We start from the raw sequence: 18,864 nt of genomic DNA, 5'->3' as shown, positions 1-18,864 counted from the left end.
ATGACTTTTTCTAGGCTGACTTTTTTGTTAGTATTTGGCCTTTCTCTGTTTTTTGTTTGTTTGTTTGTTTTGATTAGGAAAACAAGCATGGCGCCATGGAATCTGCCAAATGGATGTCCAGAAAAATGGCACCACCTGCCCGCATTAGCACGCTAGGGCTGCCACGCAAAGCACCACAGTGTGGATGGCTCAAACAACAGCAATGCAGTTGCTCACAGTTCTGGAGGCTGGAAGACCCATATCAAGGCACTGGCTTCTGTGGAGGCCTCTTTCGTTGGTTTGTAGATGGCTGTCCTCCTCCCCGGTGCCTCTGTGTGGTGTTCCCTCTGTGCACTTCTGTATCCTAATCTCTTTTTCTTATAAGGGTACCAACCATCACGGATCAGGGCCCAACCTGATGATCTCATTTTAACTTAATTACCTACCTCTTTAAATACCGTATGTCCAAACGCAGTCACATTCTGAGGTACTGGGGGTTAGGGCCTCAGAAGTATATGCGTTTTAGGGTGGGGACCACAATTCAACCCATAACATTAACCCTGTTTTCACAAAATACGGGGTAACGTCCAGGCCTGTTTTAAAAGGCCTCATAATGGGAGTGTTATAACCAGGCAGCAAATTACAGCCTGTTTTCTGCTGTCTCTTGTGTCCTGTGGCTGCCTCTTTCTCCTCTTCTCCTTGGCCCCAGACAGATCAGCAAGGCGGTCAGAGCAGGTCACACAGGGATCCAGAAATCCAAGAAGAGGGTTTTGTAGCAAGTAAATAAAAGGAATTATCGACCATCTACGGCTCATTGTTTAAATTACCATGTTTATTTATGTCAACACAAAATACAATAAAACAACTTACAAAACCCATTTTATCTTCATGTAACATAACTCTTCAGTGAACAGAAGTACTACTGTTAATGTTTTGGCCTTTTCAAGGTCCAGCCCTGGGTCAAAACAGTATTCAGACAAATAGCAAATTCTTCTCTATATATACACAGGAGGAAAACTTACATTTTCTAAAATCCCATTCCAGTAATAATACAGAAATGTCACATGTCGAGGTGAATACTACGGTTGTGCCATCAGAATTGCAACTTCCTTGTTGCTCTAGATTTCCCCCAGACTGTGGGCTTCAGTCGGGAAGTAGGGGGCACGTCAGCCCTTCAGGTTTCCAGCGTGATTGCTTAGTCATTTTTTTTTACCATAGCTGCGTACTCCACAAGTGTGAGATTTACCTGAGTTATTAAGAAACCAGAAATAAAGTCTCAAAGTAATCAGTGTGTACAGATCTACCTGTAAGACTGATGGAATTTACCATAGAGTAATCTGCTCCAATTCAGTGGAGAAGCATGAAGCCTCCATTACAGAGTGAACTCCTCACGTAGCAAAAGACTTCACATTGGAATTTACTCAAAGGTAATAAACAGGGCACAAAAGTACAAGACTTCACCTGCAATCCAGTAGTCTAAATGCTGTATGTTCTGTCCAGCAAATGATAGTTGCTGTTTAACACACAAGATCTTTCTATCATTTCACTGACTAAGGAGTCAGCCTCATGCTGTGGAAAGAAGACATGGTTTGGAGCTAGAAGATCTGGATTGTGGACCAGTTCTACTTACTCTCTGAACCCTAGCTTCCTTACGAGGATCAGAGAAGAAGAACGTGCTTTGTAAAGTAGTATTTACTCTAAGAAATGTTATTTTGCAGTGTCCATCTCTTCAGTCAATCTAAGGATCCCTAATCACCCCCATGTATTTTACAAGTAAAATCTTACTTTTTAAAGTAAATATATCATGCATATTTACCATATGCAGCTGAAATGTCAAGTTATGTTATGCAAGTGGGAAGAGAATATTGGTAAAGAAACCCATTACTCAACGAGGGACTTTTGTACTCTCGATGTGCTTGATTTAAAACCACTTAAAATGTTGTTCCTTTTGTAATATTGGAGCTCTTGTTGAATAAACTAACCATTTAAAGTAATTCCTTAACGAGAAATTAAAACTTTCATATGGCAATTACAGGGGTTAGAAGACTGTGAAACTGAGTAAAATGGATTGAGAAATTTGGGAGAAGCAATAGTTTGAAAACTCAGAATCTGGAGGGGATCTGAGTGCAGAAGATTATTTTGGGGTAAGTAACTGAAAATAATCTAAATGATAGGCTTGTTATTTTTGTTTTTTACTGGTGACTTCCTAAAATTATAAATTACTTCTTCCTCATCTGCAAAACAAATAAAACACTTATTTGTGTATCTGACTTTTAGGTTCAGACAAATCCACAGTAATTAACACTTAATTTTCATTCTTACATTTGGGATTTCTTTAGAGAATTGCATTGTTTCAGCTGAAGTAAAATCAGAATCTCTTAGAAAAAAATCCTCCTTTAGGAAAGGCACATTTACTAAAAGTTTGGAATAAGTTGGCAAATGTGCGTATGTAATGGGAACATATGGGCCTTGTGACTTGGCCGAGACAAAGACCTCAGGTAGCTATATTCTGGATATAAATGAGATTCTAATTTCAAACATTTTTCAAATGCAGATCAGGCTCCCATGAATCATTTTGATGATTTTTTGAGGCATTAATGCAACAGAGTGAATATTCCTCAAATGATCCCCAAAGTCACCCCTTTGCTAAGGTATTTCTCTTCTTGATTATTTTGAACCTGCCAACATAGTCTCTAACCTTCATACAGAGAATGACTGATCTCCAAATGACCTATTATTATCTTAAACCAAGCTCATTTTGAAGCAAAAAAGAAAGAAAAATTAAGCAGTGCATTAACATTTCATATCAGTGAAACAGACATATTTTGTGCATGAAGTAGTTCTATCCATCCGTGGAAAGGTCCACCTTTTGTTTTTCCCTGTGTTTATAGGTTACATTTTTAAAGGTGCTGGTGGAGCCTCTGTACAGTGGATTGGTTCCCTAAAAAATAAAAAAGGAGGTTCAAATGAAAGTACATTTTGTTATTACACTGTTTTAACGTATCTAAATAATTTCATTGTACATTACCAATTGGGAAAAGAGAGTCAGTTTCAATCCTGAAAGCCATTTGAATAATTTTGATGTTATACTCTTAGTGTTTTAAAATTAATTCATCTTCATTTTATTTTTTATGATGCAGAACTAGCCCCGTGTGTGTATTCTAAAAATCTTACCCTTTTTGGAAATGCACTAATTTATTGATGGAAAACAAGACTTTAGCTGTTTTATTCACTGCTATTTTATTAGCACTAAAAACAGTGCCCATGTCAGAGTAAGCATTCGGTTATTTATTGAATGAATAGAATGAACCAATAGATGACTCACAGTGAAATGTAAAGTAAAAAATGAAAAAAGTGAGCATACAAAGATGAATGACACAGTAGTACCTGCTTTTATGAAATCTGTTTCTGGGTAGGCTGGTGTGGCTCAATGGTTGAGCATCCACCTATGAACCAGGAGGTCACAGTTTGATTCCCTGTCAGGCCATATGCCCTGGTTGTGGGCTTGATCCCCAGTGTGGGGCATGCAGGAGGTAACCGGTCAATGATTCTCTCTCATCATTGATGTTTCTATCACTCTCCCTCTCCCTTCCTCTCTGAAATCAATAAAAATAGATATATTAAAAAAAAAAAAGGAAATGTGTTTCTGGTGAAAGGCATCAAACAAAGGCACAAATAATCTTGCTAAAATGAGATCAAAATTCGGAAAGAGGAGCGACTAGTTGCTTGGGAGAAGCAGAGAAAGATTCCCAGGACAGTGACTGCCTGCTCAGGATCGAGAAAGAACCAGGTGGCTTTTGTAAACTAGTGTTTGAATCAGGGTCACAAGTCGGGTGTTTGCGACACTGGACTCGTGAAGGAGCACAGGTCCCAAGGCAGGTTGGGCAAGATGCTTATGCCCTTGGGGCAGTGAGAGGTGGGGTACTGATGCCTGGATAATTCAGCTGTGCTGTTTGGGCTGTTGGTGTGTTTCCAGGGGCTGACACCAGGACCAGAAGGACCAACGCTCTCTAGGTGTTTAAAGAAATGCCAAGCTTGTTCCTTCTATTTCTCTTCTTTGGTTTAATTGCTCCTGGCAGGCACAAGATGTCTGGGTAAGGTACAGTCTATTTTCTCCTTCTTTCCAAGGTTGACCACACAGGCTCAGGTGTCAGACAGCCTGGGTTCAATCCAGCAGCACTATGTGACCTTACTTAAGCAACTCCAAGCCTTGGTGACCTTACCTATAAGAGAGATTGCCGAAATGCTTGCCTTATCTACGAGGTAATGTACTTTAGCACAGTGCCTGGCACACAGTTCCCAATAAATGCTGTCTCTTACTAGCTCTAACTTATAGCTCTTCTTTATATTTGGAACTTCCTTTCCTTTTATGTCCTGGAGAGTGTAATAAAGATATTTCCCCCCAGGGTTTTGGTACTCTGAACATTCCCAAGCCTATTTCTGAGTATGCATGGAGTCCACATATCATCTCAGACCCTCCAAATTGATAAATCTTATACTTTGGTCTCCTTATTTCATGAACTGTAGAAATGGTAGCAATTTCCAGGCATAGATCTGAAAAAACATGATTATATTGGCTTTCTAAGTACATTTCTCTCAGCTCTTAGAAGACCTCAATAAAATGAAAAATACTCCCTGGTCTCTCCCACCTGTTGCCCTTGGATTCACCACAGTGTCTTCATTTTGAGGAGGAATAACACCTGCACCTGTTTCTCTGTTGCCCAGAGCCAGTGGCCTGACCGCAGACTGAGTAACATGTCACCTTTGCTCAGGCCTTTGGCGTGAGATGCTATCTCAGTAATGAGGGCAAACAGAAAAGAGGCTCCTTGGTGGTGGATGAGGAGTGAAGGCTAAGTCAGCATATTGTCTCTGCTCCTGAGGTCAGCCCGGATAAATCTGAGGGCCCTCCAGTTCTTACTTAGTCCTGCTTCCATAAGAATTTGAAATTTGGACTGTGAAGAGCATGCTAATGTGTTCTTAGACGCAGGTAGAATATTATTGCAAACAAAAATACATGGAATTCTATTAAGTTTAAGAGACTATATGCTATTCAGTTTAAGTTAGTTACAGAAGAATAAGAAACGAATTGAAGAGGAAAGATGGAAAAATAAGAAGAGCAGAGTGAGGATAATAAGTAGGGCCACCAGCCTGGAGGAAGAGGGTGGCTTAGGGAGAAGACAATGTACTCTGAAATTCAGAGTAAATGGCTGTGAGAAGGGCCAGCTTGGATCAGCGAAGGGCGAGGAACTCTCTTGGGGGCCCCATCCCATATCATGTCAAACAAATTGAAATTCACCCCATCTCACGCTAAATGTCATTTGTATGCCCTACAAAGGAGATGATGAGTTGCGATTGACTGATTGATTACACATGTTATTTTGTAGACAGTTGAATGTGTAATTTTAATTGTGTGGTTTTCATTCTATATTTTTAAAGCAACTTCATTTATTCAGGCCTACAATATTTTGGGAGTCTCTTGCAAAGCTAGTTATAGGGCCTGGGCACGCTAATAGGTGATGGTGGATAAAGCAGACCCCACTGTAGTAGGAGGGTAAGGTGGAAATTTAAAAGTGGAGAAAGAGCAAGTATTTATCGGGGAGGGGGGAGTGTTTCCTGCCCTCAACTGATGCTCGGAGCTCAGCAGAATGAGCTCAGCTCGGGTTTTGCTGACAGCAGGAAGTGTGCCAATGTCTGACACTGCCTCTTCTAGTGCCACGCAGGTGGCAACTTCCCACAAAAGAGTTTCAGCTGAGACACAGGCTTGTGTCTGGTTCCATTTCAGGCGAGTCTGCACTCCTTCCCTTAGACAAGGTTGTGTTTCCCCCAACCATCTGGGGTGACTAAGCTAATTCCCCCAGGCATCTGGGGGTAATAATTTAGGCTGTAGATTCTGCAAATGCAACGGCACATTTTTAGAGCTTGAAAAAGTGGTAATAAGAAAGCTCTCTGTCATAACCCACAGCTCTCTTAATGATTGCCTAACTGCCAAATGCAGACCTGATTTGTTTAGTACAGTATGAAATCAATCCATGACTGCTAGAAATGTCACACTGAACATTCTTTGCCTCTAGTTAATGACTTGTCATCCTAGGGAAAAAATGTCTAATCAAAGATGAATTTAAATATCTCCCCTTTCTGTTTTCATAAGGAATGTGGATGTGGGTGTTATTTTTAAAAGTAGTAAAAGGTAACCTTTCTTTATGGCTATGATGACATGCTCCAGGAGGCAAGAATGAAACTCTTTTTCATCCTCAGCTCTGTCACCTTTGGAGTCAGGAGACCCAACTACCTCTGTGGTGTATGGAGGTCCCCTGAGTTTTGAAGACTAGTCAAATTCAGTTCTTCAAGAAGAAATATATTTCCAATAAAAACAAAATAAAATTGAAGATCACAAAATGGATACACTGAGCAACATTTTTTCCCCAATAGGATATATTAGTGAAATTTGAGTTGAATTATTTGAGTTAAACCTCTTTTGCATCCAAGTGAATAATTATTATCCAGTCATTATCTAGTCAAGAACATCAAACATTTGTTATTCAAAGAAACTCAGTTTAACAAGGGAATAACATTTTTCATTCATGCTTTAATCTGTATAATGCATATTTTTGTTCCATATTAGACATAGAAATGGCAAAATTTTAGCATTTAAATTTCAGTCATGTTCTACATCCTAAGAGAAAACAATTCATGTTTTGAGGAAATTAACTATTAATTAAAATGTTATTTTAAAGATATTAATCACTTGTCAGTAATCATGCTTTTGTATGAGAACATTAAAATGTGCTGCTTGGTAGATAGACATCACATAATTGCCCAAGTGCTTATTCGTGGAACACCTGCCTATTATTTCCCGAGTGTCAAGGCTGTGCTTGGAGGAAGAGGCTGCAGTTGGGATTAACACTTGGAGAAATCTCCTAACATCTCAGAGCCTCAGTTTCCTTACCTTCAAATTGGGAATATGAAGATGATTTCATGGGGCTGGTGGTTATTCAACTAACTGCAGCTGCTGTTGTGTTGTTGTTGTTTTTATGCCAACTTAATGACATTCTTTTGCCTGGTTGCCCTTCTAACGATTGCCAGGCATTTGCTTGATAGTTTGTAAGAGTTAAAACAGCGATGGCCAGGGGATCAGGTTATGTTAACTGCCCCAACACTTTTGGCCTCAAGCTCTAAGTCATCAAACTAACCTGTAGGTTACATTTGACTTTGTTATGGATGGATAAACTATATACTCAATGCAAACCCACAATTTACTTTCTGAAAGGGTTTTTTTAAATTATGAAAAATCCATACATATACAAAAGAAGATAAAAGCTGTTTAATGAACCTCTGTAGACCTACTGCCCAGCTTCAACAATTATCAAGATTTTGCCACACTTGCTTCAACTCTCTCTTTCTCTCTCCCTCTCTATCTCTCTCTCTTTTGGCTGAATGATTTCAGGACAAACCAGCCTTCATTTTCCTTTATCCCAAAATCTTGATTATTTTTTTAGCAAAGTCATCATGCCATTATCATACCTAATTAAATTAATCACAATATGTTGCTATCATTTTAATAGCCAGTCTACATTAACCTTTATCCTGTTGTCAAAAAACTGTATTTTTTTTTTACTATTCAAATCAGGATCAAAATAAGATCCATACATTTCATTTGGTTATTGTGTATAAAGGCATTTTTAATGGGACAATAAAGTATATAAAATGTTCTATTGGTCCTTTGTCCTGCACCATATAATATGATTATTTTAAAATAACTACATAATATATAAACATCCCTTATCAAGATAAATGTATCCAAAACAGAAGATTCCATTTGCTCTAGGAATTGAAGATATCACTAAAAACTTAGAGAAAAAAGTGTTTGTAACACCAATTTATCTGGGCAGATGAACCCTAAGGAGCATTGTGTTGGCTTGTATTTTCTCCTGTGATATTACTGTTTTTAGAATCAGCAATGTAAGATAATTGCTATTAGATAGCTGGACGCACCATTAGAGATAGAGAGATGAAATTAAAACCATGAAATTGTTTCTATGGGCCTCTAGAAATGTAACTGTCTCTCCTGTGGGAAAGAAACACACAAAATTGGAGTCCTGTTTTGTGTTTGCTTACTGTAAATAGGAGACACGTAAATTATATCTATTGAGTATGTATATTTAAAGGTTGACACTTTGGGGATTGTTTTTCTCAGGTAGCTGTTTGAAATTTATGGTATTCAGAAAAACTGGATGGTATTTAAAAACTCTTCTCAACTTTGCTTTGTAACCTATTTCGAGTAATGTGCATTTCCATGGTAATTGGCATGAACTGTCTAGTACTCATGAACCTTATTCCATTAGTTATAACATAAACGTTTATGGAAATGTGTACACACAGCACCTAAGCTTTATCAAATGGGGCCTGATGGGTCCTCCTGGTGGTGAGAAATAAAATATATGTCATTGGTGTCCAGAAGTAGCTAAATAAGGAGACTCTTCAGAGTGGGGAAATTCCCCCACTGTACTGAGAGACAAACGCATGCTATGAGGACCACCTGGGATCCAATTAGTGGACAGAGGTTCCTTTGTCTCCAAGGCAGAACAGAAATCAAAGCTGTTGAGGACATGGTAAGAGGAGCAAAGAAAGAGCATGATATTCTAACTCTCTTTTAGAGCAGAAGAAAGCTCACTTCCCATTTCTTCTATAAGACACTTTCTCCCCTAGACAAGAGGTAGCCCCTACATGTTTACATACCGTTTGCCACTTGGCCTTTGACCTTTCTGCTTCGAATTTGGCAACCTCTTTGCGATCATGAAATGACACAAACAGCTTCCAAATGCACAGTAGGACAACCCCAATGAGAAGAATAGCCAGTGAAACCCCCAACATGATCATGGGAATGTTTGGTGGTTTTGGACAGTCTGTGGGAACAAAGAAAATTATATTAAGAAGATGGTACAATCAACATTTTGATAAACATTTGTCATTAAGTTTTCCAACCATATTTTTCTCTAGTAGAGGGGAAAATAGTAACACCTTTTGTTTTGCTGAAAAAATATTTTTAAATGAGTTACTTGTGGAAGGATAGCCCTGTTCCTTCAAAGTGGAACAGAAGATAAAGTAGCAGCTTGGCTATTCAAAGCAAATGGATATACACTAGAAAGGCTGACTCAGTTAGAATCCAAAAGAGTGAAAATTAATGCACATGGAATATTTAAAGGACCATAAATAAGATATAGTTTAATCACTAAACATAGTCTCTTCTGGGTATATGATAAAGTAGAAATGGGATGAGTGTGTGTGTATACATACACACATAATTACTTTTCTTTATTTTTTGAAACAAAGAGATTATATTAAAAATTATATGAAACCTGCCCCCTGAAAAGTTTCCTACTTACTGCTGCTGATTTCTTATTTAAAAATTTTTTAATAGACAGAAGAGAATCACGACTTTCAGTTTTATTTTAACTCTAATGCCTGATGTCCTGAAAAGTTCTTGGACTGGGGTCAGGAGAGGTGGGTTCAATTCCTATCAGAACTGAAGTACAGTCGCCATCTAAACCCATCAAGTCCTTTGATCTTTCTGAGCCCCTGAACCCTCATCTGTAAAACAAAGGTGTGGGACTTCAGTGTCCCTTCCTTCCCTGAAATAAGGTTAAGGCAGGTGCTCATGCTGATTAAACCCACAGCTTCCTCAACCTCTCCCCTGAGATTCTGATTTAGTTGGTCTCGGATGCAGCCAAAGATTTTTTTATTATTAAAAGTATCCTGAGTGATTGTTATCTTCAGGGAAGTTTGGAGAATTAGAAGTTTTGCATAGTCCTTTTAACTTGAACATTCTATGAAGTGTTATTTTGACTATTGATGGTATTAATGTAATCTTGCAATTATACAGTACCTTCCCTTATTGACAGCAGAATGACTAATAATCTTTGCAATATGCCTGGGAGATGATACAGTCTTAATGAAACATAAATAAGCTCTCCCCTGGCTTTCATGGGGAGAAAAAATCCCATATAAAAATTATCATTAAATATCTGCCTCCCGCTGTAAGAAGTGAGGCAAATCCATGGCATCTGAAGAGGAAATGAATCATGCTTAGTTTATTTTAACTCTTAGTGCTTTTCGGTATTTAATAAGGAGAGTTATACACCCAGACTACTCATGCTACTTTCAAGGTAAGAATCTATAGCTGGTCTGAATTTAAGCGGGACTAATGACCCCCTGACAGTGTGATGCCTGGCCTCACACATCTTTGTTCATTGGCCAAAAAACCATGTAAGGAGATTATGCAGAAATAAGTAAAGAAGCTAATGAAATAGCAACTAAAGTGTGAAGATCTAAAGACTGTTTCTAGCATAGCAAATGAACCATGCTGTTACTAATAGCTTAGCAACACTCCGGCAAAGAAAGCAGCAGGTGCCTGTCAATGAGAATATATATTGGCTACATCTTTGACTATAAAATGTCTGGGGTGGGGCATAGCATATTCTTGCTTAAAGCAAAATGAACCTTACTAAGACCCTGCAGCCAGAATGTGATTTAGGAGGGCTCTCCACTAGGGAATAAAAAGAGGAGGAATAAGCTTGACCTAGCAGAGATGATTATTTTAAGAATTTAGAATCATTGGGAATTATTCATTTCTTGAGACAAGATCTTGGCCCAAGTACCAAAGCAAGTATTACACAATAGAAAATCCAGGTCAGTGTAGCACCTAATTCTAAGGACCTGAGTTTCTAATGCTGCCAGTCTGGTAGGTCCGCCACATATGGCTACTGAACACTAGAAAAGTGACTTTCCAAATTAGGTTGTGTGATAAATGCAAAATGCACACTAATTTTGAAGACTTGATATGAAAAAAATGTAAACAATCTCATTAAGTTTTTGTATTGATTACACTGTGAAATGACAATATTTTGGATATAGTGGATTAAATAAAACATTAAAATTCATTTAAACCTTTTTTTTACTTTTTAATATGGTTACTAGGAAATTTAAAATTATATATGTAGTTTGCATTTTAACATTTATATTGGACAGTGCTGATATATTTTGGGGATTCAAATATTTACTATGATCATACAGCCAGTGGGAGGCAGTATAGCACAATAGTTAGGAACATGGACTTCCAATTCCAGGACCAGCGCTGGTACATAATTACTGCAAAACCTACCAATTACTTAAATTCTCTATGCCTCAATTTCATTACCTATAAAATGGAAATAATAACAATACCTGATTTATACGGCTGTTGAGGGTATTAAATGAATTAATACATGTAAAGCATCTAGAATAATACCTGGCATATGGTACTAGTAAGGGCTCAATGCTGAGAGTTGCTATTATTACTATAACAAATTCACTCTTCCACCTTTTCTATCCTCAAGACCTCGAGGGCCTGGAACCTCCAAATTGGAAGCCATACCTACATCCCTGCCAGGAAGACGCCCCAACTGTCATTCTTGCCTGGCCCCTTATGATTGTGGCTCTTACCCTTAGAAGTTTTTCCAGATGTAAGAAAAAAAGATGAGCAAAGCTCTCCCTACATCCACACACCCCTGATGATGACCCTTCACTTGGTTTCTTTTTCAATTTGTTTGGAATTCTTTTTTTTTTTTAAGTATCAATTCTTTTTTATTTTATTGATTTGAGAGAGAGAGAGAGAGAGAGAGAGAGAGAGAAGGGAGAGACACAGAGAGAAACAGAAACATCAGTTGTGCATCATTGGTGGGTCTTGTATGTGCCCTGAGCGGGGATCGAACCTGCAACCTTGGCTTATCAGGACGATGCTCTAACCAACTGAGCTACCGGCCAGGGCTGTTTGGAATTCTTAAGCTCCATCTCCTCTTTTCCCACTTTGCTTCTTTTCTATCCAGGCCTCCCACCAGCTGTCCAGAGCATCTCTGGTCTTACAGGGAGAGGGGACTACAGACTCCTGGGGATGGGCTCTGCCCTCAGGGCGCTGAGAGCTCTGGCCTATCTAGCTTTCAGAGATGGAGGGAGAGGGAGAGAGAAATAGAAACATCAATGATGAGAGAGAATCATTGATCAGCTCCCTCCAGCATGCCCCACACCGGGGATTGAGCCCAAAATCCAGGCATGTGCCCTGACTGGGAATCGAACCGTGACCTCCTGGTTCATAGGTCGACACAACCACTGAACCACGCTGGCCAGGAGAGGGACACATTCTTAACTGAAGACAGAAAAGGTGGGGCACCTGTGAGTATCTAAGAATGTGGCCAAGGCTGTTAAGGCAGAGTCGCTCAAAGGAGATCCTGAAGCCGCCTGTATCAGAGCTGCCTGGGCCACATGCAGGCCTGCAGGTTCAGGTGAGCATGATGCTCACTAAAGTTTAACAACTTCTCAACAAAAGCACCTTTCCCACTCTTCCATCTTTTCTATATCAACTTCTAACATGAACTTCTGTCTCCTCTTCACTGAAGATGCGCTTTTTATCTGAGGGCTTCCTGAGTCCCAAGACGGCTCCAGAAGCTGGTGTGGAAGCAAAGCCACAGAAGCAATGGACTCAGATCACTTCCTCACTTCCTGCTTTGTGTCTTCTTGGTTCGGCGTTATCATCGAATGACCCATGGCTCTAGGTTATGAATTGGTGCATGTTTTATATGCATCATTCCATTTAATCCCTGAGTAATTCCTTAAAAGAAAGTATTATTTTTCCTATTTTACAGATGGGGAAAGAGAGGCAAGTATCTTCCAAAATGTGAAGCAGCTAGTAAGTGGCGGAGCAGGATTTGAACCCAGGTTCACACGATTCAAAACTCAGTCTCATAGGCTGGCCTGCTCCTTCCCGTTAGTCTTTCCTAAAGGTACACTTTGTGCTGACATTGCATTCAACCTTTCTGGGAGAGGACGATTGGTACAAATACACTCATCCTGTCGTCTAGTCTTATTCAGAGATATTGGAACCTATCAAACCTTTTAGTCATTGGGAAAATAGAGGCATGTCATCAAAAATTTGGAAATGTCTTTCCTGGCAAGCTGCGCAAAGTGTCTTCCTGCTTGTTTTTTCCTCTCCCATGGAGTATCACTTACCACTGACAAGGAAAGGCACGCCACTCACCTTTCTCGTTGATGCTGTGAATGATGGTTTTCCCTTCACTGTCTGTAGTTATTAGGAATGTAATAAGACATTCATTTTCTCCTTGTAGAGAACAGGAAACAGAACTATCCTTTGAGAAATCTGCAGATAAAGGAATCATTCATTAGGTTAAATGAGTTTCCAAAAGAGATTATTTTGAAAGCAAAGTAGTATTGAGTTTTAATATGCAAATAGGAAATTTCAACATTGCAGGATAAGAATAGAAAAGACATAATATTTTCCCCACCGGCTGAGGTTTTAGTTTCTACTCACATTCCAGAAGAACAGTTCCAGGTGTGGTCAATCAAGACTGACCATCAAATGCACCTATCAAACTGATGGGGGCAGGATTTCAATAGAGCAGTGGTTCTCAGTCTTGGCTGCACATTAGAATCACCTGGGAATCTTTTTAAAATCCTGATTTCTGGGCCTCATCCTCCGGAAATTCTGTTTCTTTGTTATGGGGTGAGGCCACAACATTAGTAACAAAGAAACAGAATTTCCGGAGGATGAGGCCCAGAAATCAGGATTTTAAAAAGATTCCCAGGTGATTCTAATGTGCAGCCAAGGCTGAGAACCACTGCAATAGAGTAAAAGTACTTCAAGGCAGATATGCCTAACTGTCTTGGGAATAGAACGGCCCTGATTATGGAAATGAGGGGGCTATATGTTCTCCTTGGCTGCGAGCATCTGGGAGAAAGCGTATATTACATTTCAGAAAGAGACTGCACAGTCCAAACTGATACTGATACTTCTAAGGGGGTAGGGGAGGGGCTTTCTCACAATGCCCTAGTCAAGATTGCTGGCCACTCCGCGTCACAACAATAAATATATATTAATATCAGGAAACAGAGACTGAAGTGTTATGTAGCTCAGGGACCAGCAAGATAAAGGTAAAGCTCAGATAAAAAGAACCAAGGATAACAGTTTGACTGACCCTTCAGCATAGCCCCTTTCTTAATTAAAAAAAAATCAATTTTTCCTTAAATCTTTTCCAAATAGAAATTATTTTCTTGCTGAACTTATTCAAGAAGCAGAAAATGAATGTCATCAGAAATTGGAAATACAGTAAAATGGTCCATCTGAGATGTTAATACTATTTCTCAGAGATTCTAGTCCTGCATCTATGCCAAAATTATGTAGCATTTTCCCAACTAAAACACAACTTGCTTCCAGTTGTCCTATCTTACAAGTTGGAGACTTTTTACTGATATAGTTACAAACACTTTTACAGAAACCTGTAAATAGAATGATTGTTATTAACCTAAAATTTAAAAACAAATCCAGTCTTAGTGTACTAAGACTCAGTGGGTCAGAATATTAAAATGGGACTGTCCCAGATAATCTTGGACGTACTCTTGCTAGACCTATAACTTTTCTCAGTGGCTTAAATATAAAAGAAGGTTTTAATGAAACAGAATCTATATGTGTTGCTCTGACACTAACAAAAAAAAGTAATAGGATCTTTTTGTTGTTGTTCAGCATTGCCATACTCATAGAAAGACAGAAATATATAAGCTGTTTTGCATTCAATCTCTAAGATAAAAATCTCACATTAGGGTCTGTGAGAAGTATGCCTGTATACCTATTAAAACAGAGACTAGTAAAACTTTTAGCATTATTACTAAGATTTCAATGATAGGTTTAGGTGTTTTTGAATCTATTAGAAGCATCTATGCACACAGAAATATTAAGAAATCTAATTACAAATCATTCAAATTTGGTCATTCCTAAATGTTTGTGATTGTTTAAATCACCTGTGAGTTCTGGAAATATGGATTTCAGGGCCCCGCCCCTGGGCATTCTGATTTGGGAGGTCATTGGTATACACAGGCATTTGTATTTGAGTGAGTTGCCTAATAGCATTTTTAATAAGGTGGTTCTAACTAAGAGGTTTGGGAACCTCTGGGCAACACTTGATATTGAAATTTGTGTTATTTCCTATGTTTGATACCAACAGAACTGTCTGTATATCATTCATACTTTGGTTATTTTTCGATGGCCTTCAACACACATCCTTCTGCCACACCATTCGGTGAACTAGGATTCATCCAGCCTTGGGGAGTATGCCATTTCCTGTCGGACTGTTTTTCTCCTTCCCTCCCTCTCTCCACCACCACAGCGCAAACCCACTCTGTTCCTCTTGAGTTTACTTAATGGAACATTTTATTCTCAGGTAGAAAATATGTGGATAGCTTATAATACTCCTTTCAGTAATATTAATCCTGCTTTTTTATTTTCTTTTAAATAGCTACATGGAAGCGCAGGGAGGCTTAATTTACTTGGCCAGGATTATTTAAGTTTTAATGGAACTGCTAATATGACCTTTGAGTCATGACTCCCTTCTTGCTTTAATTACTTCACCACTCCTTTTCATGACGGTTATGACTTTAGACTTGGCCCGCTTCACAGTGTTTGGGTATTAAAATGGTATTATTGAATGTGCAATGAAAGGGTCCAGCTTGGGCTGGAGATTTGCATAATTAGCTGCTAAGGTTCTCTTTTGTTGTTCATAAGAAATGCACCTTTCTTCCCCCCCCACCTTTATGAGTGTCAGCAGTGCTGTGCTAGAATAATACAAGGAAAATAAGATCTCAGGCAGTCCATGAAATCATACTTAGAAAAGGAAGAAATGTGAGAATGGGGTAAGGAGCCTGGGGTCTAGGGGGGGTCTAGGAAAAATGTGGAAAACTAAACCGCCGGCACCACTGAATCAAGATAACTGTGTGTTTAAGACCTCTGCTCCAGGGCCACGTCAGTAGTTCTCAGAGAAAGCAGTTTCCCAAGAAGAAAAAAAGGCTTCTGTGGTCGCTAACTGTGCGTACTTAAAATACAGTGTATTTAAATACAGCAACCTCCCTTTGCCTCTCCTGACAATTTAATGTCATGTGCATTGTCATGTGCATAGGAACTCTCAGGAGTTCTTTAAGGAAACAAAAGGTGTAGCTTCCCATTTCCAAAATGCATGTGACCATGGGTGCGTAGTTTCCCATTTAACACGTTGGGAATCAGAGTCCCATGGAACACGGTTTGAGCAACAAAGCTCTGAGTACATGAATGTTGGGGTAGATTAAGAATGTCTCTTTCAGCAAAATGGGTCGAATGAAATTGAACTGCATGTCCTTGGAAATGCTCGCACAAGTCACGACAGCACAGCTGGGGAACAATTTATTTGGATGATAAAGTTATACTTACGTTACCCTCCCTGTCCTAGCTGGCGAAGGAAGGGCTGATAAAGACCCCATGGAAGAACAAATATGTTGTGATAATTTCAAGGTGATATGATCAATAACATAACTGGGTGAGTACCTTGAAATAGGACTTATAACAGGCTCATTAGAAAAATGACTTTTTAATTCACAGGTTAACAAATACATATTTTTCTCAAATTCATTGAGATTAGTGCTTTTAAATGGTATTAGAAATGCAATTATTGTTTTTAATTTCTGAGTTAGAAATAGTTGCATTCCCCTCTTTTGAAGATAATGTAGTCAAGTACACAAAAAATAATAATGCAAATATTTTAAATGCCACTTGAGATGTAGTCTTCCCCTCAAATCTAAGCACATATGAAAATGTACTTAGAAAACTGTGTATGTAAATATGGTAACTCCCCTGTTCCCGATTTCCATGTTTCCAAGGCTCGCTCTCCTTTCCCCCTCAGCACATTAGATTTCTCCGGCTGCTCCTGCATAGGGTTCTAGTCATTTGCAGGGCATTTTCTGCAATTTTTAGTCATTTCTTGGAAATATCTGGTAAATATCCCAGATGGTTGGTGTGAAATGAAGCCAGGAGGATATGCTGAGATTTGTACTAGTTACTAATCCGGGCAGTCCACAAATGCCGCTTTCCTCAGTGCTTTCACAGCATCTCACCTTCGGGATTGGCGTAAGGTATACACCATTTTGTCCAATTTACGGCTATTTGGCATATTTTTTTAGTTACCAGAAAAAACACAGACGAGGGGTTTTATGAGCACCAATCATGGCCCTCCACCTAGGGTTATTCAACGGTGCACAGTCAGAGATCTCAAGTTTGAAACAATGTAGGTAATTTAAAAAAAAAAAAGTAAATTTCACTAACTTATTCCTCCTTGGAAATGGATTAATTTTGGTATTTTAATTCCATCTATTCAAGACACACATCCTAGCATGTCATGAATTATTGTCTTGATTATGCCACTTCGCCCGGGATGCATCTTGTTGGCGTCTGCAGAGCGTGCAGAGCAGCCGTTCTAGCTGAGCAGCATGATAATGCAGAGTGTGTGGTGGGGGAAACACCAATCCCCCCAGACTGTCCTTTTGGGAGGAGTCAGTCATCTTCTTTGTCTTAATGTTCACAAATTATTTTTCCCAGCTAAAATACAACCCATTTGAATATTTGAGATGTCAATTTGCCATGAGGAAAGATATAATTTTAAGTAATTATGTTTTAAAATGACAGGTGAAAACAAGAGCAGGGCTTGCTAAGCAGTTAAAGGTAACAGGCCCTTCTCATATTTTGAGAGTGAGACAACAGGGAATTAAAGATGATCATGTAGAGCCCATATTTGGAAATTGGGAGTAAGAGCATACAGAGGGGAGAGGAAGAAAATCAGTCCACTAATCAGAAACTGCCCAGTGTCTGAGGGTTCTATCAGGAAGCCCATCGTACACCTTGCTTTGTCCTATTTTGAAATACAGCAATTGGATAATAGGGGACAATTTCAGGCTTGGGGTTAACATTTAGATATTTCTTCAATTATCTTCTAATTCAAACAATATAGCATTCTGGAATTCTCTACAGTTGTATCTGTTAAACCAGTGGTTCTCAACCTTCTGGCCCTTTAAATACAGTTCCTCATGTTGTGACCCAACCATAAAATTATTTTCGTTGCTACTCCATAACTGTAATGTTGCTACTGTTATGAATCGTAATGTAAATATCTGATATGCAGGATGGTCTTTGGCGACCCCTGTGAAAGGGTCATTCAACCGCCAAAGGGGTCGTGACCCACAGGTTGAGAACCGCTGTGTTAAGGAGAGGTGAACTTGCCCACAGTGACGTCAAATATAATAGCTATAATAGCCGTGACTTTAAATGTCTTGTATCCCCAACCACCAGGTTTGGAATACATTTCCCCTTAATAACTAATATGAGGCAACGAATGCCCTGGTACAAATGAAGTCCAGCTATTGGAAAGCCCACCACAGATTTGTGCCTCTCAAGAACTATGCAAAGAAAAGGAAAGCAATTTAAGACAAGCAGAACCTTCTTCTTCATTGATGGTCACACCAGCTAGTTTGCATTTGTCAACACACTCTTCTCGGGTCTGGTCATCTGCCGACAGGTGGCATTCAATGCAGCTCCTGGAAACATTAGTCAACAGTTTATCAGTTCATATTGGCAGCTGGGATAGTGCTCAATGCTGTTACTGTGGTACATGCTAAAGGTGTGTCTCAGAGAGGACGGTGCCTTTGGTTACTTTCAGAAGGTAGTTGGGTGATGTCCAAGAGGAAACTGCTTTATGCTGAATTCCACTCAGTAATCAATGTTCCCTGAGCCAGCCCTGATCATAGCTACTATCCCATTATCTTTAATGATTGTTTAAATTAGAAAAATAAAAGTCAACAACCCCCCCAACCCCCAATTATTTTGGTATTTGATTTCGCTATGTTTTCATTTTATATTTTTCCTGGGAAGGGTTTAGGCTGCTAAAATATAATTAAAGGGTAGACAAAGGCTGAATTTCTTAACAAAAATGGTCTGTATCTTAACAAGAAGTCATCTATGTCATGAATGACTATTTTAAAGATTCACTT

At 39.1% G+C, this 18,864-nt stretch overlaps 1 protein-coding gene across 2 annotated transcripts in view; it reads right to left on the bottom strand.

The window, feature by feature from the left end:
• Positions 1 to 801: 801 nt before the first annotated feature.
• The window catches only part of ITGB6 (integrin subunit beta 6), a 73,035-nt gene continuing 54,972 nt past the window's right edge, over positions 802 to 18,864 (bottom strand). For both annotated transcript variants that reach the window (XM_006083221.3, XM_023745623.1), the window contains 4 exons: positions 18,314 to 18,411; positions 13,046 to 13,165; positions 8,716 to 8,882; positions 802 to 2,920 (listed from right to left, as the gene is read on the bottom strand). In XM_006083221.3, the coding sequence (XP_006083283.1) occupies positions 2,822 to 2,920; positions 8,716 to 8,882; positions 13,046 to 13,165; positions 18,314 to 18,411 (484 nt within the window). In that variant the 3' untranslated portion in view covers positions 802 to 2,821. The remainder of the gene's footprint in view (positions 2,921 to 8,715; positions 8,883 to 13,045; positions 13,166 to 18,313; positions 18,412 to 18,864) is intronic.

Source organism: Myotis lucifugus, unplaced genomic scaffold (genome assembly GCF_000147115.1).
Source record: "Myotis lucifugus unplaced genomic scaffold, Myoluc2.0 scaffold_5, whole genome shotgun sequence".
NCBI lineage: Eukaryota > Metazoa > Chordata > Mammalia > Chiroptera > Vespertilionidae > Myotis > Myotis lucifugus.
Note: the sequence above shows the minus strand (reverse complement) of the source record. Positions and strands in the feature narration are given on the sequence as shown.